Source organism: Amblyomma mixtum, chromosome 5, assembly GCF_055824585.1.
Source record: "Amblyomma mixtum isolate Tamu chromosome 5, ASM5582458v1, whole genome shotgun sequence".
NCBI classification, from domain to species: domain Eukaryota; kingdom Metazoa; phylum Arthropoda; class Arachnida; order Ixodida; family Ixodidae; genus Amblyomma; species Amblyomma mixtum.
Genome location: NC_143016.1, coordinates 94196353 through 94218478, shown reverse-complemented (window position 1 = coordinate 94218478; position 22126 = coordinate 94196353). Strand labels below are relative to the sequence as shown.

Sequence of the window (22126 nt, the reverse complement as noted above, 5' to 3'; positions counted from 1 at the left end):
ATGAAATAAATAAACGCACACATATCACGTAAACGATAACGTATTGAAAAAGTGTCAAATTGAAAGGAATGTGTCGATACTTCTCGCGAAAAAGTAAATTTTTGTCTCTTTTTTAAACTTTTTTTTTCTTTGTTTTGCTACTGGAGTCCTTTCAGGACACCAACAGCAAAGTCTTGCAGTGTCTGTGGACGACGTATATGAACTAATACGTTACTGCTGGAATGCACCATTTATCCGAATTACTTATTTTAAATAATGAGAACACTCTTCAATGTGCAGAAAGCATTAATAGCTGTTACCAAATTGATGTCGCTGGGAGGCAAAAATTTGTCATTAAATAATGCGGTTGAAATTGGTATTGCTACTACCTTTTACAAATGGCCTATAAAGAAGTTGACAAATAACCAATTTCGGTAGCAATGTGTTGCGTAACATAAGTATAGAGTCTTCTAAAGATGTTTTCTTTCTGGATTTATATCTGTTTATACGCAGTAACAACGCTTTAACTGCACTTTACTTGAATGCATGGGACTTAGTCAAGACTTGCATCCATTTTACAACGTTCCCTAAAACATATCGCTAGGGCTTGTATTGAGCACCACTCATATACGTGCAATAATCCAAGTATTCCCGTTTTCTCCTCTTTGCACCCATGCAATTGGAAGGAAAATACCTGAAAGCGATGACGCCTGCGTTTATCTTTTATCGAATGGTCAGCCGCCACATATCTTAGTAGTCCCATGGCTGCGCGTGGGTGGATGCCGATGAGTAATTACTCCCTTTTTACATATCTAAACATAGTAAACTGAAATGAAAAAAAAAATTGACTCCTTTCGAATTAGGCGCTTACTGCTTTGCCTTCAACAAAACATAAAACATATATGCGCATTTTTCTCGCGATGTTACCGCTGCATGTTTCACTCTGATCATTGGCTATGTGTCAGATTACTAGGAAATAAATTTGGAGTGAAGAAAGACTCATTAGAACCTATATAAAGACGCGGGTTCGATCCCGGCCGCGGCGGCTAGAATTTCTTTGGAGGAGAAATTCTAGAGGCCCGTGTACTGTGCGATGTCAGTGCACGTTAAAGAACCTCAGGTGGTCGAAATTTCCGGAGCCCTCCACAACGGCGTCTTTCACAGCCTTAGTCGCTTTGGGACGTTAAACCCCATAAACCAAACCAGAACCTATATAAGAGTAGCTAGAAGGATAAAATGAAAGGTACGAAGCTTTTTCGGCGCATATGTAGTGCAGAAAAAAAATTCGTCCAATGCAGAGGCTCTAACCCTTGACCACCGTCGCTCTTCGACTATCTCTCTAGCCAACTGGGCTAGTTAGCGAGGCAAGCCGAAGGCATGGCATGAACTAATTGACCAGAATCTCGAAGCGTTAAGTACATTAGTTCTTTGGTTCTAAGAGAGTTGCCTGTGTAGATTCCATACCAAACAATTGAGTAATAGATGAAATAATGAAAATATTAAAACCTCCATAGAACCTCTTTGCGGCTATTTCATAACACTTATGCCAGTTTTAAATAATTCCTTGCTACGTGAAATAGCCTCAACTCTAGTCTCTTCTTAACATGCCTGGTACAAAATAAAAAGGTGAGTTAGAATGTTGTTCTACAAGAGCCCTAGAAGTCGCCGAACGCTACGGGCTCATGGCCTCTTAATGGGGCTATAACTCCACACCGTCTGCTACATTTGTCGGAGGAAATTAAGTTTATCCTCCTCCTGCTCTGTGAAGATTTTTTCTTGTCCTGATGAGGGAAGAGATCGTAGGAACTTTTTCTCTTAGTAATTTTTTGTTCGTCATTAAGAGAATTCTATTATGTGGAAAACAAGGTGATAACTTAAGTAAATACCGTACAAGAGGAAAAGCAAGGTGAAGGGTTAGACTCAATGGCTCCATTATTGAGTCAAAATCATTACTCTTTTCGACGCTTTAATAAATACACTTAAATACCGATGAAGCGAAGTCAACACTTTTTGAGGCGAAGGTTTTCCACCCAAGTATATAATTCTGAACAGCATCGCGAGAATACTACAGCGCAACAGAACAATGTTAATGAATCATCGAGAGTTACTATGCAATGATTTTCTTTTAACTTTGACTCCCTATAGATTCTGATGCCAGAGGAAAGAACCTGACTTGCGACAATCGAAATAATTTATTCCTCTAATTCATTTTCTGCCATTCAGAAACATTAGAGCATGTTTGTCAAACACTTCACGAAAAACGGCGGCTCACAGAAAGCATGCCAAAGTCACGCTGAGGACGTCTTCAGAGCGCGAAGTCTTGAACAGTGCTCATCCGATTAGGATGAAGGTCGGTCGCTGCGCAGCATAAGCTAATTAGAACCAACAGGCGGGACGCGTCGGGAGATCGGCTGCCCTCCTCTCTCTTCCTCGGGTACCCGCGCTGACAAGTGTCGACTCGTGTACCAACCGTTCGCTATTCGTGCGGCCATGTCACCCTACAAATAGCAATAAAGCTAATGTGATTTATTTGAGAGTGTAACCTCACCACGAGGTAGGGCTAGGCCCACGCCACAGGGCTACCATGTGAAACTTCGCTGTAAAATGGAAAGGAATGACACCAAGACTCAACGAAATAAGGCAGTCGGGACCACGATCTCGTTTTGAAAAACGATAAAAAGTGCAACTATAAAAACGGACACCAGCACTGTGCAGCTACCGATTAGCAACGCAGTTTTAACCGTTAAAAGATAATGCCCTTGGTTCAAGGGCTTAAAATGTATTCCTTTTTTTTTCAGCTTTGAGGCCGACCCCGGGTTCAGCGGCACTTAATAATTCAATTGTTTCGTTTTTGTTTTCTCAATCAAACAATCCCTTTAAAAGAATTCGATGAACGCGCTTCTGAAACCTGAACGATGAGGTAGCGAAATTTTCTTTTGTTTCTTACTTCGTAATCTGAGCCTTCTAGGCCGGCGAAAAATTGTAATGAGTAGCACGTCGGCTGTTACAGATTTGTATCGATTTCATCCACTCTGGCCACTGAGCACTTAGTACGTTGGCACTCGGTAACCAATATCTTCTCGCTTGCGTTTCTTCTGACGCTTTTGCGTAGTCAAAATAAAACACCGGACAAAATTAGACGGCTTTATGCACAGAATCAACCCGTTTCCGAGAAATAAAATACGCCAGACACGCTCGCAATACGGACCGATCGAGTCATCACTACCGAATCAGCTAGTGAGCTCTGTGATTGGCGTGGGATGCCCTAGTTGATAAAAGGAATTCTGGGAAAATCTGCGACCGCTACTTCCAGTTCGTACTTTTTTTCCCCTGCTCGCCTGCTTTTTCGCGGTCGCTTAGTTGATATCGTTTATTCGGTTGATTTAAGAGGCCTGCGGTATCGTTGACACTACCAAATTATCTAAAAACCAGTGCAACAGTAGCTGAGGTCTGCTTCGCTGCAATTTCTAAAAAGATTAAAGATGCAGTTCAACCCAAGTAGCAAAAATGGAAGTGCATGCATGCTCTGGCATGTATGTGTCGTCTGTTAGCCCATTGGCAGCCTTCACAGGCTGTGATGAAAAACGATTAATACCTACCAAATTTAACGGCTTTCATCACTTTGCAGAAGAAAAAAAACACAATGTTACGAAGAAGGCTCCACAAAGACCTGTACTGCGCTGGGTGGACTTCAACAGCAGACTCTTCAAGAACGCTCCAGCACCACGCACTTCCATCGTGGTTACCTTCTAGAACACAGATAGTCACTTCGATTGGCAACATGTTTCCCTTCGGCAAACTCACCGTTCTTGTGAGTGCTAGGCGGTTGATATGGGGTACCAATAAAGGGTTTTAAAACTTCGTGCCATAAGAGCTGTTTGTAGAAGTCCGGAAATGAAAATAGGCGACCCTTGAGACGGGTCACATGCAATATTTCGGATGGCTGTGTAGCTGAGTGGAGCTTATGATAGAGCGTGCAATCCCGTATGTGATGTCGGTCGTATGGCCACGAAACAGTGTAAGGGTCTGTGTATAACGCGGCAAGAGATTTCAAACAAGGCCACACAGTGGGAAGGGACCCATATCAACCCAGTAAATCTTGGAGAACAGGGGACACCATGGTGGTGACTCGTTGAGGCGTTTTTGCATCCTGCGAGCAGCAATCTGGCGGGCGCAATCGATTCGCCAAAGGCATATCACCAGCATAAGTAGTCATGGAGCTGGCTGCGGGCAGTAAGGTGTCGAAGAGCAGTTATAGGTCACGGCCAAAGAGGAAATGGAAGGGAGAGTACATAGCGTTGTCACGGCGAGAAGAGTTGTAGGCGAAGGTGACAAATTATAGGCTACATACCAATTGTGGAAGATACTTTGATAAAAAACATGTCTGTGAACGTGTGGTTGAGAAATTCCGCAAAACCGTTCGTCTCAGACTAATAAGCCGTGAAGAATTTGTGGCGAACGGACAATAAATCAATAATTTTGTCAACCACCATGGACAGGAAGCAGCGGCCACGGTCGTTGAGCAGTTGATAAGGAGCGCCATTGTGGAGTATCATCTCTTGCTGAAGGGCGTGAGCAACTTCATTAGGCCAACTCGTTGAGATGGCGCGGGCGATGGCATACCGCGAAGTATAATTAGTGGCGACGGTGATCAATTTGTTTCTAGCCGCTGCAGTGGCTCAGTGGTTACGCTGCTCGGCTAGTGACCCGAAAGAAGCGGGTTCGATCCTGGCGGTGGGGGTAGTATTTTGATGGAGGTGAAATGCCAGAGGCCCGTGAGTTCAGCGAAGTGAGTGCACGTTAAAAAACCCCAGGAGGTCGAAATCATCCGGAGCTCTCCACTGCGGCGTCCCTCACAGCCTGAGTCTTTCTGGGACCTTAAACTCCTGAAACCAACCAACCATTTGTTCCTCGAACAGGGCACCGAAAAGGGCCCAAGAAAGTCAAAGAATACATGAGGACGCGGGCCGGTGGGAAGACGACAATCGGTTTCGAGTGTCCAGGAGGCAGAGCCTCTTCCGGCGTTGACAGAGCGTTGACAGCGTTTCGAGAGAACCGCCGGCGCACGCTTACGTATATGCGTGACACCAAGATGGCCAGCCGACGAATCATAATGGACTTGTTCGAGGATGACGGAGCGTTAGTATTGGTGTGCGATAAGCAAGTTTTCAGCGCCATCAGGTCACATATTACGGCGGTATAGGTTGTTCCCGAGCCGCACGAGAAAGGCGAGGGAAGAGTCATAGCGGTTGGCGTTGAGACGACCACTATGAAAACGCCCTAATCTGTGTGTCAGCGATGCGGAAGAAGTTCGAGATACAAAAGATACAGTCGTTAGAGCCATGTTCTTTTTATCAAGGGGATCGACAGGATGTCAGGGACAGCCAGTTTGCTTCCTGGTGGAGCCGGCCGGATTTGCGGACGACTATGTACTGTGCCCGCGTACTGTGCGACGTCAGTGCAAGTTAAAGAACCCCAGGTGGTCGAAATTTCCGGAGCCCTTCACTACGCGGTCCTTCATAGCCTGAGTCGATTCGGGACGTTAAACTTCCATAAACCAGTATTCGCCTCAATCCGCTCCGGAAGAAAAACACGTTGTACGGCATTGATGGGAATATTTCAGGCCATGGACATTAATTTTCAGCAATATAATGGAAGACTTATGGCACTCCTCAACCACGAGAAGTCCAGAAGCGTGATTAGAGTCTCCTGCCTCGTACAGAGGTCGACAACTCTCTGTCTTCAAGAGGTGCCAAACTACACGTGCGGCTCAAAAGCAAACATTTTGGGCTTGAATCCTTTGAACCAAAGCATAGCCTTGGTTTAATCGTATGCTTCCAACATGAATTTCTGTTTTTGGTGCCGAAGTTTCGAAGTTGTGCCCTTGATATCAAACAGGAACCAGATTACCACCCATGAATGCAATGTTTCCGTGGACTTTAGTGCAGTATCCCGGCTCAAAACGGTAAGCTGGCTAGCTGCATGCGCAGATTTGCATTTCTTCTTTCGCACTATGCTGCCACCTCTGAGCCAAGCTGGCAAATTTTCTTGCCGCAAAAGCTGACGGTGCAGGCGTAAGACAGCCATCGGAAAAAAGTTTCCTGGATTTTATTTCTACCTAAACGTTCAAAGGAAGGTGTTGTGCATTTCAGCCAGAATATTTTGAGAAGTAATCTGCGTCGCAATCTGTTCCAGGCGAAACTTTGGCGAAATATAGAACATGTCGAATTGGATGTGTTGTATAAAACCGTTTCATTTTTTATACCTCAAATAATTCCCCAAAACGAATTAGTTTGGAAGAATACAAAGCGAAGACCTAGATTAAAGGATATGATAAACTGTGGAATCGACTAGCACGCATTATAGAAGCCTTAACTTACTTTAATGCTATATTTCACACGAGCAGTCAAACGCATTTCCATTGAAACAGGCCGAGTTTGCGCACTTATCAACTACTTTGTCTGCGCCGCGCTTCAACTGATCGAAACAATCGCGGCCTTCCAGTGGCGACCTCCGCATCTCTGCAGTACCGAGCGTGGGCCGGCTCACATGGCAGCTCTTTGTACAGACCGTAGCCGCAAAGCGCAGAGAGGTCACGCTTCAGAATAGAGCACAAAGCCAGCCGTTCTCAGCGCGCTTACCCAAAGAGTGAGTGTCTATGCGGAGCACGCTCTCACCGTGGCGTGCACAAAGAGACGCACTCGATCGCGAAACCATTCGAGGGCGAGTTAGGAAGTGTGGGCAAGGGGAACTAAAAAGGCTATTGGGATTCTACCCGGTGTCGCCTGCTGCAAAGCCGCCAATACGGAAGCGCGAGAACGGGTAAACCCTTTCGGGCTGCGGGGTCTTCTAGCAGCCAGCGGAAAGCTTTAGCTGTCTTCGTGTCTCGGTGGCTGCTTGCTCTGTGAGCGAGATGCACGAGTTTGCGTGACAGCGCCGCCGCACAGCGTGAGAAAAGGACGCGAAAGCCAGCACGTCGACGGCGTTACTTCAAGCTCGAAGTCAGTGCACACCTCAATTCAGAATGAGGAGTGACAACACGGTCGGTATTTGCAGAGAAACTTACGCAAACTTTACGAACAGGCATATATAGCAGAATTAATGCTTTCTAGATTTTTACGCTAGAGACTTTCTACCTTTACAGTATTATATACATTAGCACACAGTTCATATTTGAAACAGCGTAAGGACGGGACACAATAAAGAGACATCACGAGCGCTGACTACCAAATGGTTTTATTCAAGGAAGCTCAGGAACATGCACAGGCTTGGCAAGCTCATCGTCCTCATCATTATCAGCCTAATTACGCCCAGTGCAACGCAGAGGCCTCTCCCGTGTCTTTTCAATTAACCCTGTCCTTTGCCCACTTGACTTTCTGCCGCCCCCTGCTACTCTTGCCTTCTCCTGAATTCCACTTCGTTACCTTTAAGGACGAGCGGTTATATTGCCTTCGTATTACATGCCTTGCCCAAGCCCATTTCTTCCTCTCAATTTCGACTAGGATGTCATTAACCGGCGCTTGTTGCCTTGGCCATTCGGCCCGCTTCCTGTGTCTTGACGTTATACCTACCATTTTTCTTTCCATAGCTCGCTGCGTTGTCCGTAACTGAAGCTGAACCATTTTCGTTAGCCTCCATGTTCTTGCCCCTTAGATGAGTACCTATAAGATACAGCTGTTGTAACTTTTTTCTTGGGCTAATAAAAACAAAATAATTCCTTAGCGCATCTCTTGAAGTTATTTTGTCGTTCTTGGCTTGTAAAACCTATACTGTTCCTGAGCTTCCTGAAATACACCGACGCATCAATACACCGACGCGCCGCGTATTTCCAGAATTTCAGTATTCGCAGCACCACGTTGGGCGACGGTGGAAACTGTGTCAAGAAAAGAATGCGCAAAGTTTTCACTCCCGCAGGGTTTGTTCGGGTCAAGGCATGAGGGGGCGTGTGAGTTTATGCACGCCATTTGTCCCGCTGCGAGAAAACCAAGTCGCATGAAAGATGCGTTGCTTGCCGCGGGACAAGCCGCTCATGTCTCGCTCCATTAATCAAACGTCGGCTGGAGCCTTTCGTTTCGTCGCCGGAGGATCACCCAGGGTACAATGCTTGACAGGCGTTGCAGGGCCCTTGTCCTTTTCGAAACAATAACAAACGCCTGTCACTACATCATGGCTAGAGGACAGCACAATTTTGCGGCGGTTCCTGCTTTCGCAATGTATCCGGAAACAGGCCACGGTAGTGAGTACGCCCTTCCTTTGGCGCTGTGTACGTAAACGCGTTGTTTTGAGGAATGACGGGCGTGTCCACACGCCTCAAGCGATTTCGTCGATGAAGCGTTGCCCCGAAAGTCAGTTTGTCGCACATGAACTTCATATCATGGAATAACAGGCCATTAGGTAAAAAAAATCTAATTCAGGAGAAAGGCCCATAGGACCTCTCATACCACACGTAAGGAGCCCCAGTGTGAACCGGAATGCACTAGCATCACATTACGACGCGTCTGTAGGAAACACTGCCCCCTCTTAGCGGCTGCAGGCCCCAACAGGGCAGGCAATGTATCTTCTAAACTGTCTTCAATCAAGCTGTGATTGCCGTTTCCGGCAACTGATCTTGGGTCTAGTGCAGCGTTTTCACTTTTATTTGCTAAACGGTGTAAGTAGAGATCTAATTTTAAAGCGTGTTTGCCTTTGGTGGAAAATAAACGTATAAACTGAGTCACCGACTTGTATGAGGTGTGTTGAAGAACACTTTCAGAGAACAGATCAGAAGGATTTTTAGCGCGTCGATTGACTGCGCTTTTTGAAGCTATGAATGTACTGCAGCTCGCACATTTGGTCGGCCACTATTACAGAGTGAACGTAACTCCCGTTCGCTGACAGGAAAAATATATGCTCTATAATAAACAGGAAGTTGCCCAGAATACAAGAAATATTTTCATTCTCGCAGTTTAACTATAGAACGTATTGGTGCAGTGTTCATGTCAAGCGATGGAGTCGTTACTTAAACGACGACTGACGCTCAGAGCCATTCGCGTGATGCTTACCCAAGCACACGGTAGTTATTTCACGTTATTTTTGCACATGATGTAAAAAATGACGCATCCTGTTTTGTAAACGCTTCAAAGTGAGGAAGAGTTAGCCAACTGTATGCGATACAGGAAGCTACAGCATCGCATGGGAAAGATTACACTGGCTATTTACGGATAATTTTAAAACCTGTTCTGAAAACCCAATAATGGAACTGAAGCGCCATATAGGAACGTGAATTTGGGTGGCTCCCACGATAAGGTCATCTCGTTCTCAACAATCATGAAGCAAAATACGCCTACTTTCATATCACCATTGAGTGGCACACCACTGAATGGTGAATCAAGATAACCCGAACGGAATATCCATTTCATTTCATTTCATCCACTGGATAATGTGTCAGGACGTCTCCACAGAAATAATGTGCAAATCGCGGTAGTGTCTGTAACATCACCTATATTCACCGCATGGCGTGTCAGGACATAAAAAACAAGGATTTGCCACAGGCCTTCCACGCAAGTGAGAGCTTCAATATCATTGGGCAGAGTACATATATTGGCCCATGAAACGACTGGTGAAGCTTTTATGCACAATTTGAAGCAGTATGCCCGTCACACGTCACAAAGTATGGCTTCTTTTCAAACCCTCCTCACTGGATAGCACCAAGAATGCCCAATACGTACTTATGAAACACGAAGCGAAGAAGGTGCGCCTAATGAGGGAAAGGCAGGCTACAGCATAAATAAAAGCATATCGTGCGTTTTCCAGCTCCAACATAAACAGGAAGTATCGTTCTCGTTAAGCTGGTTGTCATCGCATATGTGGCTCTGGCAGTGTACAGATACAAGGATTGATAGAAGCGAGAGGACAGTGCTCTGACCGTCGGCCTTCTATCAGTCGTTGTCGTTGTGCATAGCCAGAATCGAAGAAGATAATGGCTCGTCATCACTGGGGGACACAGCTCCTCTACATCAAGCTCTGAAGACGTTATCTGTTAGTTAGAACGGAACCTTAGTAGGCGGCATGCATAACAGTTAGAATAAGATTAAGCAGAACCTTAGTAGGCGGCATGCATAACCGTTAGAATAACATTCATCTTAAGAATCTTAAGATTCTTAAGATTCATCTTAAGGAGCTTAATAAGATTAAGCACCGTGACAACAACGACACGGCCGCATGAACATCGGACAGAATAAGTGCATAACTCTGCACGTTGCGCATGTGAATGAAGCTGGCCAATGGAAGTAATGAACTCTATATTTACGGCACCCTCTTCCTGCTGCGGGCGCCTCTTCTCAGATTCCCCTACCGGGATCACGATGCCGACCGGATCGATCATTTACTCGATTAAGTGTTTTACTTTTCACACTAGCGATATTTTGCCCTCTATTTTACCTTTTTATGATGTGCAAACGGTGCGATGCATCCGTAGTGTTTATTCTGTGGACCTTTTACTTGAATTGCTTTTTTTGTTCATTACACCAGCCTGGATGCATTAACAGTCTTTAGCCATCACTGGCAAGCACTAGACATGTTCACTTGCTCCTTTGTGCTTATTTCTCTCGGCACATCTGCAACCCTATTAGAGCACCATGTAGGAAAGCCGAAGGATGCTCACGCACCTGTGAAATAGTATCGACTGGTCGGTTATGAGTAAGTACGTATAGGTGTGAGAAGCATTCTGAACTTACTGCGAAAACTTACTGCCGTGTCTTTTTCTTTGCTCTTTGTTTTCTGGGAGCATTTTTATTTGATTGCGGAGCTTTTTGTCACGCCCCTTTATCCGAAAAGAAGGTTCAGAAAATGCCTGAACGTGTTGGCACCAACAGGAAGCTTGACATCGGAGCCTTATGAAAAGAGCGAAGTGGATAAGTAACATCCAGAGTCTATGGCTACAGTATTGAAAGATTATTTCAGAATATGTGACAAGAAACGCCATAGTGCATGCAGCGGTGCGTGACTTCCGTGCGCAGACAGCGAAAGGGCAGACATGAGAACACGCACGATGGCACAAAAGTTAGGAACTGGAGGTTACAAAGCGAGCATAATTTTTTAAAAAATTAAGTACGCTATTTTGTGCGCCTTCTTCCAGACTTCGAAGCAGAAGAGTTGCACCAAGCTAAATCAAAACCGAACAATGAAAGCAGAGTATAACAGCGGCCTATGTAGGATCTAAAGCCCTCAGAAAAGAAAACATGCCATGAGCACATGGTCATCAGGTTGCACCATGCTATACATATCACAAACGCGGGGGGTGTACCATAATAGTAGCAAATACAATATTTATTAATGAAATTGAAACAAAAAGATATCTCCCAGACGTTTCATCCAGTCAGAGCATAGAGAAATGAGAACGAAAACTACACCGCACCTCACTGCCTGCCTGCTGAGTGCGATTGCCCAAAAGGAAATTTTCGCCACGTGGTCAACGTTAACAAATTTCGGGAAACGCATATTCGCTTGCCCGTTTGCAGTCTGGCTATTGTCCGCAGCAGTATCATTAGATAGTTTCAGCGAGATTATGAATGGAAATTGTTATATTTACTTCGATCTTCAAGCTAAGAAGTGGGCTTGGGAAAGCGTGATGCGTTAGCGTTGGCATCGGCTAACCAAGAGTGCGGAATACTAGGTAACTTAAAATACTATGCCTGCAAGAATCAACTAAGGTGAAGATCATGCTTTGTTTCAAGTTTTTAAAATCTAGAGCTAACTTGACCTCTTTAACCGCATCACTAAGGACATTATTAACGCTCAACTTTGACACCCAACAGCGTCATAGCTTGCCACCGCGTACACAGGCAAGTTCCAAGTTCCGCGGCACTTCTTTCCGCTCAGTGACGGTAAAATAAACACACAGGAAGACAGGTCTTTCTTGACGTTAAAAACCACCCAGCCCTAAGCGCCTTCCCATGCCCTCTAGAATGAGTAAAATGTTCAGCCCAGGCAACTTTTTCGCGCTCCGAGTACATAGAACTTCGCCGAATACAAGTAAAAAAAGGTAACAAGTAGTTGCTTGAGCTCTCAACGCCTTAGTTCCGCGGGGAAGCGAACTTCGCGACCTTGACGAGTCGTCGACGAGGAGCGGACGCTGCGGTCGTAGCCGCAGGATGCGCTGCACTCACGAGGGAGCAGCAAATCGATGGCGGCGCGGGAAAGCTGCACCGTGTCATGCGTGAGCGTCATCGACCCAGCTTCGACCCCGGCCTGCCTCAGCCTTCTGTCGTTTTCTTCGCGGAAGCACCTAACTCTACTTTCATGTAACTCACAGAACACCGTCTGTCCATATTTGTGAGGTGCGTGTCAAAAGGGCCAAAGAAAAAACAAGGTTTAAAGGGTGTTAAAAGGTGTGGGCTGCTAAGGCAGTCCTTTGAAGAACGAGTATTTATTTATTTATTTGTTTTTACGTACTGCAGCCCCAACAGAGGCTATTGCAAGATTGAACATAGGCACCGTAGATACGAAGAAAACTATAAGGCAAGGCATCAAAAATTAAAACACCAAAACTAGAAACATAGGAGCGCTACATAACAATTGAGAGCGTAGAGAACAGTAAGCTAAGAAATAAGGAGATTATAAATTATTAATGGCATGCATAAATCTGTCTGTTGAGAAGGAACGCAATGGGCCGGCAAGAAATTATATTTAGTGTCAAAAGCGAGCGAAGTAAGTTGTGTGTTGAGTTCTTTTTAACATTGGTTTGGCGCTCGTAATGTAACTGCCACTTTAGAGTCGGTAGTGAAAGTGGACGATACAGCGGAAACAATTTAACGATACCAGTTGCCGGCGAGTGCCGATGATAGGTAATTTTAAGGATTGGAGGGCATGAGGTGAAAAATCCCAGAGATATTCATAATCGCCGTGATTTGAAGTATGACAGGCCATAAGCTGTAAAACCGGTAGGCGAATATGCCTTCGTAGACGCTTCGCTCACGTGTGTCCAAAGTTCTCCAACAATAAAAAGAAACGCTGTCGTCCTATCTGGAACATGAATAACCGAAAAAGTGGCGTGTATCCTGGAACGCAAACATAAGGAAAGTTCAATAATCGGATCACGTCTGCTTGGGGGACTACAGTACCCAAGTAATCACTAGAGTATTGGACTGACCATGCGCTACATTTTGTAATGAGTCTTTCTTCAACTTACATATGCGAAAGCATTAGATGGCTATGTTGCGTCAACAAAACTTGTGCGCACGATTGTGTCATCTAGTAAAGATAAATGTGCAAAAGTTTTATTATGTTAAATAGTGCGTGATGAGATCTTGCTGTCGGAAAAAAATTTGGTCATTAATTGTCATTAGTCAATTAATTACACGCCCAAATTACACTTGGACGTCAAAATAACCATGCACGTCAATATAGTACATCTACGTCAGATTAGCCACGGACGTCGGTATAGTATGTGGGGTGCTCTGAGTGTTTCTCGAACAAGCTCATGCTTTCCTTCTCTCGTGTTGTCGTGCAATGCCCTTCATGAGCTCCAGTTCGAAAGCGAAGACTGAGTATTATGGCAAAGAGGCAAAGAGTCAAGGGTTAAATCAGGTAGCCAGTCGTTGCTAAACGCGTTCGCTTTGTTATTTTAATGCATTAGTGAGAGAAGCTTTAGGTATGGACACCATCGCGTGGCAGACTGTTGTCCCTCAAATCAATGGCTCTCGACGGTAGACCCGTTTCGCGAGAGTAGAGCGGACAGTGGTTCCCGTAGTGGAATCTGAGGTGGCCTCAGCACATCAGCAGCCTCTCTCGAAGCACCTCTTTTTTTTAGAAACGCCTGTTACTGGTTCTTGCTCGTGACTTCACTTATCGCGACAGGTGAGCGTACAACAGGAATAGAATAACATGCCATTCATGCTCCTTCTAAAGTGTGGGTTTAGTCAAGAGTTCGACGAAACATCGTCTGGTCAGGTAGAGGCATAATAAAAAACATAGGGTCACTGACCAAGTCGAAATTTTAATTAAACGTACTTTCATTAAAAGTACGTTTCATTAAAATTTTGACTTCGTCAGTGACCCTATGTTTTCTATTATGAAGTGTGCGTTGCTTCCACAATTGTTTCATTAATCATCTAGCGCCAGTAACATCTACTTCACTAAAAAAAAATGTGAGGCATAGTGACATAAGGCACGTAGAAGTGGCAGCATGGCCCTGACGATTTCCACGTCGCAAATGCACCATTTTGAAATTATCACGTGGTTGACGTTCCCGACTGTTTTTTACGCTTAGTTTCGATGTCAAAACGGAGGAGGCGAGATATTCTCGAGATTTCACTGAAAGGGTTGAATTTATAATTCTTAAAAAAACTGCGTTTCAATGCCCCCCGTATTTCCTTGATAACAATCCCTTAAAAAATTTTTCTTAGAACCTGTAAATGGACAGCTAAATAAAAAGCTTTAGTTTTTCAAGTAATGAATGGTGGCGGACCCTACTCATCTTGTTAAAGCACCCTGAACACACAGTGAAAGTGGCATCGCATTTTCAACTCGCTCATAATATCATAAACAAAAACACTAGTCGTCTGTGCCCGTTGTCTCCTTGCAACGGGTATCATAAGGGGCCCAGCGACGCCACCCACGAAATTCCACGTGTTCGTACTTCCCCCAGACAACAATATCATTAAGCAAGGAATTCTTCTGGAAATGACAAGTACACGTGTACACTTCCTGAGGCATGGTTGCTTTCCGCGAAAACCACAATGCTGTAAAAAGAAAGTAGACGGCTGTCAAAATACCTGTCCCCTTTCGGCGGGTTGAGAATACATCCGGACATAGCGAATAACAAAAACAAGGTACTGATATTGTGAGCAGCACTCGTCTGCCTAGCATTATCTTTGCAACAGAAAGGAAGAAAAAGGGAAAAGGGAAAAATAGCCATCTCGCGGGGGAAGGTTCCATGAAACGAGCACATAAAGAAGCAGCCGTGGATATATAGCGGCGAGCGACAAACACGTTTATGTGAACAAACACAACGAAATCGCTTCTCCAGAAGGAGAAGTGCACGGAAGAGGCGGACTTTGAGTACGAGAAGGAGGGAATGAGAGATGAAAAGAAAAGTAAGATAAACACAAAATGTGATTGGACACAGATTGCCTCGACAACCTAGATTTTTATTGCGGTGGTTCGCGTATCTTTCGCTTAATGACCGACAACAATAACAGGCGACGAGCGGGACGAGAAAGCAAGAGGGAAGGGGGAAAGCGGACTAATAAATAGCGAGATAAACAGCAGGTTGCACCTCCTAGCCTTCATTTACTGCAATTCGCCGCCGCAGGCCATCGTCCGGATGTGCACACGACCTCTGCATGACGGGAAAGAGTGGGCAGAAAAAAGGAAGAGAAGAACGTGAGAGACAGGTTGGCAGGCGTACGCAGCTCTCTCGCGTCTTCCCTTCCGTCGTCAGCGACGCTGTTGTTCTCGGTTCCTAGATAGAAAAAAGACACCGGGCCTGCACTTTGCTACCGGAGGACGATCCATCAAGAGGCGAACGTGTACGTGTTGGTCTTGCCGACAGCGCAGGAGTGCAGATCGTATTGGGCAGGAAGAGGTAACGTGGCGCCATCTGCTGGGAGAGCGCGCGTGATAAGGATCTGGGGATCATGTGTGTCACGCTTCTGCTTTGCAATGCGTCTCAGGCCATTTATTTTTCGCGTTTACAGCTTTGTGGTTTTACATGCAATCAAGTTGAGGTAAATCGAATTCTTCGGTTACACTGTTCCCCACGTAGTGAACAAAGTGTCACAGTATAACTGAAAGAATTTTATTCGCAGCTGAAATGGTGCAACGATAAAAATTAGCACACCTTTAAACAAAGGATGTGCTGCGGCCGTTATGGGCAACACTTAAGTCATTGCGCCAAAAGGTAGATGTGCTGCGGCCGTTATGGGCAACACTTAAGTCATTGCACCAAAAGTCAGAGGTAAGAGCTCATCAGGGACCGTATTCTATAGAAACAACTATCCATGTTCCATTTCATTTGTCCGGACATATGTGTCACGGTAGCATCAAACGAAAACAGCACGCGGCCAATAAGGGAAAGTACAAAATAGCGGGCACCTCACGACAACGATAGCCTTTGCCACTAGTGGCGCGCCCCAACTCATCATATTTCCACAAACACTGTGGTACGGAACCGTATGCTGTTTTGGTTGATACCGCATGCAGAGGCGAAGGCGAGGTTGTGGCCGCCTTGAACCCCTCCCTCCAACCGATTAGCATATCCCCCGCTGCCACTTCGGAAGGGTCCGAAGAGGCTGCCATTGTCCTGGCCATCACACGCACGGAGGCCCGATATATACTGTCTGACTCTAAAACCAAATTTTGCTCGCGGGAGAGTTCACATCCCTGCATTTCGCATACTGAACTCCCTAGCCGCCCACCCGTACCGCCACATGGAGTGGATATGGATAGCTGGCCACTCCGGGGATCCCGAAAACGAGGCTGCCAACACTTTAGCCCGAGGTTTTCTCTCTCACCGGGGCACCGGCGGCCTCCGATCTGGGGTACTCGTGGGAGCGCATGCACTCCTTCAGTGAAATGACGCAGGCCTGCAAAGCCGAGCGTCGGCTCTACCCCCCACCCTATCCCTCCCTCGACAATTGTCATCAGACACTTAGGAAGCAGCTCCAAACACGCACTTTGCCCTCCTCTTATATACGCTGGCGCTATCACCAAGTCGACACAAACCTCTCATGTACCCTTTGCCACCACCCCAAGGCCACTCTCGACCATATCCTTTTCCTCTGTCCGGCGGATCCTCCCCCGCGGGGCCTGGAGCACCTTAGCACTTGGGAGGCTTGGGAGACCCGCGCTCCGAGGACCCGGCCAAGCAAGCCATCGCCGCAGGCCGCGCTGCCAGCGTCATGAGCCTCTGGGACATGAACGTTTCAGTGCAATGGGGCCCTGAGGGGGCCCAAGGACCTATGTGTCCCAAACTCCCCTGTTCCAAATAACGTTTTCACTACCATCACCATATTCGGTTCCCAACCAATAGTGAGAATCTGTTTACAGTGAGCCAATCGTTCAGCCGCTTCTCAAGGACGCTATAAAGCCGCGGCTACCTCACCGAACAACAGTAACCAATGCCAGAGGGCTAAATAGATCCGAAATGAAAAATTAACAATGAATACTTACACAATGCAGCGCCAGATACCGTAATGAATCGGAAATCATAATTTTACAAGCAGGTTGGGACCTCAGCAGAACACCAAATCCTATACGGACACTACCAATAAAATGCCGGCCAGGAAGCGAATTTGGTAGTGGGACGTACGTTGTCTTGAACTACACAGTCGAAACTTACAATGCTTAAATGTGTTCCGCCAGCTCCTTTGGAATCGGCTGCTATTTAATAATTAATGCAGCGCCTAGTGCATGAAATGAATCTTCACACAGGCGCGCGCGCGCGCACGCACGCACGCACGCATGCACGCACGCATGCACGCACGCACGCGCACGCGCACGCAAGCAGGCGCACGCACGCACGCACGCGCACGCACGCAAGCACGCACGCACGCGCACACGCACACGCACGCGCACACGCACGCACACGCGCGCACACGCGCACACGCGCACACGCGCACACGCGCACACGCGCACACGCGCACACGCGCACACGCGCGCACGCGCACACGCGCACGCGCACACGCGCACGCACGCGCGCACACGCGCACACGCACAAACAAACACACAGAGGCGCACGCGCGCGCGCATGCCCGCACGGACGCACTAGAAAAATATTTATTCAATTTATGTTCCCATAATTACGGCAAGGTGTATTGCGATCGGCACTTTCTTTCGAACCCCTTTATCTACTCCAGAGAGAGGCAGTAGTTTCATTTCGATGAACGTGCATTTTATTTCGCTGAAAGAACTGCATCCATTTAAGGTTGGTGCGCGAGCTCAAAAAAGAAATGTAGACATTCGATCTTGTTCCCAGCAACCAAATGAACAGAAGAAGTTGCTTCCGGTGCCCACACCAATAGCAAATATTAGACTTTTATTGGTGTTGGTTGGTTCCTGGCATGCACGCTAAGACAAACACAAAACCACACGGCATAGACAGAGATGCATTCACGTGAAAGATATCTCCAATGTAAGCATGGCAAAAAGGCGGCAGTTTTCTAATACACGTGCGGCAAAAGACATCACTGTGAACCTGTTCGTGCAGTCATCTGGAAAAAACGTGCAAACGAGGAGTATTGAGGCATATCTCAAAGGATTCGCAGAATCCAGAGCAGGCGACAAAGTTTCCAACGTTGAAAGTTATTCACGAGCTGTGGAGGGCTGCGCACGAGAGTTCTTTCGCTTGAATTTTGTGGCACATTGCGATTGGTGGGATCTTCTAACATTCCAGGACGCTTAGAATAGCGTTGTCTTGTTTTTACAGCTCTTGTAGACAAGAAAAGAAAAAAAAGGGAGCCTTTCACTCCTGGAGGCCATGGACACAGATCCGAATGAAGGTGAAAAACGCTAACTCCATGCTACTCGTCGGCAATGACAAAGAAAACCTAATGCACTCCTAGGGGCATGCCGTGGATGCGCCAGCATGAGAGATTTTCAGCAGAAGGAATCCTTGAGAGATAAGAATACACTTGCAACGGTATTTTCTTCAGTAGATTGCCGGACGTAGGCAAAAAGCTCTTGCGCTTTCAGTTGATAATGTTCTGCCTCTGTCCTAATAGCCAAGAATGCTAACAGCTGCTTTTTTGCCGGGAAACACGAATGGAGTGCCTGCGATAAACCAGGCGCGCAGAACGTCGGTACGACCCACTGAAGTTAACTCCATAACTTGCAGGGGCACTTACATGGCTGTTCGTTCAGCGGGCATCCATTATCATCTCAACTGGTATGTGCTTTAGCAAAATGACCTGATATAAATATATTTTCAACCAAATATCGAAATGAGAATTTGCAGTTTTGTTCATGGAGTCCTATTTTGCGCTTCTGGCAGTTCGCTTTATTATTGAAGAGAAGTATTCTTGTTTAATCCACTAAGCCGATCTTTTTCTGCGGAATGAAGGCCCAGATGTGATAGGAATCAAAGCTCCCACCACTCCCCTCCCCAGGCAAATGGCGTGTACTCTGTACATACGTACAGAGTACAATGTTTATGTTGTGGTGCCCCCAAGCAAAATGTTCCGTAAGTTTCCTTGTTCAATTTGACCTCTTGTAATCAGAGTTCTTTGTGTAACAGTGGCTGTACAAGACAATTTAACCAAATTTAAGATATTATTCACAAAAGGTAAGAGCCGTCGTTTGACTGGCAGCTTTCACAAAAAATTCGCTGTGGCTTAGCTTGGTTAAGCCCTGTAATTGCGAAAGCAATATCCGTACCTACGCCATGGTTCAGCTGGTAGTGTAGCTGGTGGTGGTGCTTGTGGTTAGACTTGTTGGTTGGTTTATGGGGTTTAACGTCCCAAAGCGACTAAGGCTATGAGAGACGCCGTAGTGGAGGGCTCCGGAAATTTCGACCACCTGGGGTTCTTGAACGTGCACTGACATCGCATCTGTTATACAATCCAATCCAATCCAATGTAATCTAATCTAATCTAATCTAATCTAATCTAATCTAATCTATTCTAATCCAATCCAATCCAATTTAATCCAGTCCAGTACAATCCAGTCCAGTCAGGCCGCCGTTCATGTGCACCGCCGTCGCACACGGACGGCGCGAGATCGCCAAGCAATGTTAAGCCGCTGGTGGTTGGCACAGCTACTGCTTTCTAGCGACGTGAGTCGAGCCTAATCTCTTCAGCGTAACGCCACAATCACGCTCCTAGCGGAGAGCGCAGGAGTTAGGCGCCGGTGGTGGCACCGCCGCGGCTTGCGACGGCACGAGTCGGTCGCCCTTCTCTTCGGCGTGACGTCCCAACACCTGTTGTGCTCCTAGCGGAGATCGCAGGAGTTAGGCGCCGGTGGTGGCACCGCCGCGGCTTGCGACGGCGCGAGTCGGTCGCCCTTCTCTTCGGCGTGATGTCACACATGACGTCACACAGAGGTCAACTAAAGGTCAATGGTGGCACCGCCGCGCCACGGCAAACGCTGAAAGTGCAAGTAGTAAAGCTTTCGCTTTAAAAACTCGTGGAGCATGAAAGGAACGGTTGCGGATTGTGTGCCGAGCGGACATAATAGTAACGCTTCAGACGTCCGCAGCGCCGTTTTTGCACTTCGTAGAGATACGCAGATGCCAGTGGCAAATATGTGTGGGGTAGAAACTTCAGAAACCGGCCTGCGCTGTTTCGTCTTTTCTGAAGTAAAACCGAACGTCAATACTCGTATATATATACCGAAAAAAAAAACACGCAAACAACGAACGACGTAGGCGGTGAAAAGATGTAAGACAAAGAAAGAAAGAGAGGAAGAAAAAAAGAAGGAAGGAAAGAAACGAAGAAAGAAAAAGAAAGAATGAAAGAAAGAAAGAAAGAACGAAAGAAAGGAAGAACGGAAGGAAGGAAGGAAGGAAGGAAGGAAGGAAGGAAGGAAGGAAGGAAGGAAGGAACGAACGAACGAAGAAAAGAAAGAAAGAAATCTAGAAGGAAGGAAGGAAGGAACGAACGAAGGAAAGAAAGAAAGAAATCTAGAAGGAAGGAAGGAAGGAAGGAAGGAAGGAAGGAAGGAAGGAAGGAAGGAAGGAAGGAAGGAAGGAAGGAAGGAAACGATAAAATGTGCAGAGAAAATTGGTTCCCGATTAGTCAGAGCAGTCATGTATAAAACTCCCTGAAGGAAGCCCTTTGTCGCTTAAACAATGAATAAGCCTTTCACATGAGTGCGGCACAGTACGCACAGAAGCCGCAAAACCCAGGAAACGTTCGTTCTGACGCCTGCGGTTGAGCCTCACGGAAGACGGAGGCGCAGTCCAGGGTCCAAAGTCCTGAGGCGACGGTTGCACAACTCACCAGAGTTCCACGCTGAAAGTGTGAGCTCCAGCCTCAAAGAACGAAGCCCACACGCTGCGTCAGCTCTCGTTACGGGGATATTAACGGGTATTCCATCATTGTGGGCAGAACGGGCAGCTTCGTCAGCCTGGTGATTGCCATGAATGCCGCAGTGGCCCGGCAGCCACTGGAAAATTATGTTATGTCCTTTCAATGTGGCATCATGGTAGAGCTTGCGGATTTCGGCAACGAGTTGTTCGTGTGACCCACGGCGTAGTGCAGTTTGCAGGCCTTGAAGGGCTGCTTTAGAGTCGGTGAAAACTGTCCAGTCATCTGCAGATTCCTGACTAATGAACTGAACTGCAGCCCGTAGGGCAGCTAGTTCTGCACCAGTTGAAGAGGTGAGATAGGTAGTCCTCACCTTCATTAAAATAGACCTGGCCGGTATCACCACAGACCCAGCAGAGCTTGTTGAAGTCACTGAGCCATCTGTGTAGACATGTATGCGGTGTTTACGGTTAAAATGCAAATGATGCAGTGTCAGTTGCTTGAGAGCAGGCAATGATAAATCAGATTTCTTATTAATTCCAGGAATAGATAGGTGCACCCGGGGTTCATGGAGACTCCATACGGGTGAGCATGATCTTGGTGGGTGGGCGAACTGCGAAGGAAGATAGGCACGGTGAGCTTGAATTACATTTGCAAATGCAGTATGTGGTCTGAGTACGGGAAGAGCTGCAAGATGATGACTCGGAACTCGCGTGAGGTGCCTGATTACTTGATTGAGCCAATCATGCTCCTTGGCCTTATTTAGAGAGAGCTTCCACTCGTGTTGGAGCTGATCGCGAGCCTTGAGGAAAAATGCGCTTCCACGATGGTCGATGACCTCCTGTCTTCATCTAACCACAGTCAGATCTTGGGCTTCCTTTATATTTTTATTCTTTCTGCCGCCGTACCAACAATAACAAGGGACAAGCGCGAATTCTTTAATAAGAACGGTAAACTGGGCTAGTTGGTCGGAATTCATACTGAAAACTGCGCAAAAAACGAAGACACAGAACGAGAAGGCACGACACGGGCGCAGCCCGTGTCGTGCCTTCTCGTTCTGTGTCTTCGTTTTTTGCGCAGTTTTCAGTGCGAATTCTTCAATGCTTTTACGACTTCATAACTCGAACAAGCGTCTTTTTGGCGTTACTGCACATCCACGCTACTTTATCAGAATCACCTTCAAAAAGAGAAGACAGGAAGGGGGA

The 22126-nt window shown here is 46.5% G+C and overlaps 1 protein-coding gene across 4 annotated transcripts in view; it reads left to right on the top strand.

Annotated features, from left to right (window-relative positions):
- LOC149343086 (arylsulfatase B-like) overlaps positions 1-22126 on the top strand; it is a 374108-nt gene that overhangs the window by 7204 nt on the left and 344778 nt on the right. The window contains exons 1-2 of one of the 4 annotated variants that reach the window (XM_089545604.1): positions 15434-15488; positions 18386-18458. The exons of 1 other annotated variant lie outside the window; for it this stretch is intronic. In XM_089545604.1, the coding sequence (XP_089401730.1) occupies positions 18453-18458 (6 nt within the window). In that variant the 5' untranslated portion in view covers positions 15434-15488; positions 18386-18452. Of the gene's footprint in view, positions 1-15433; positions 15545-18385; positions 18459-22126 lie in introns of those variants that run through there. 2 more of the 4 variants (XM_089545603.1, XM_089545605.1) reach the window with 2 other exon arrangements.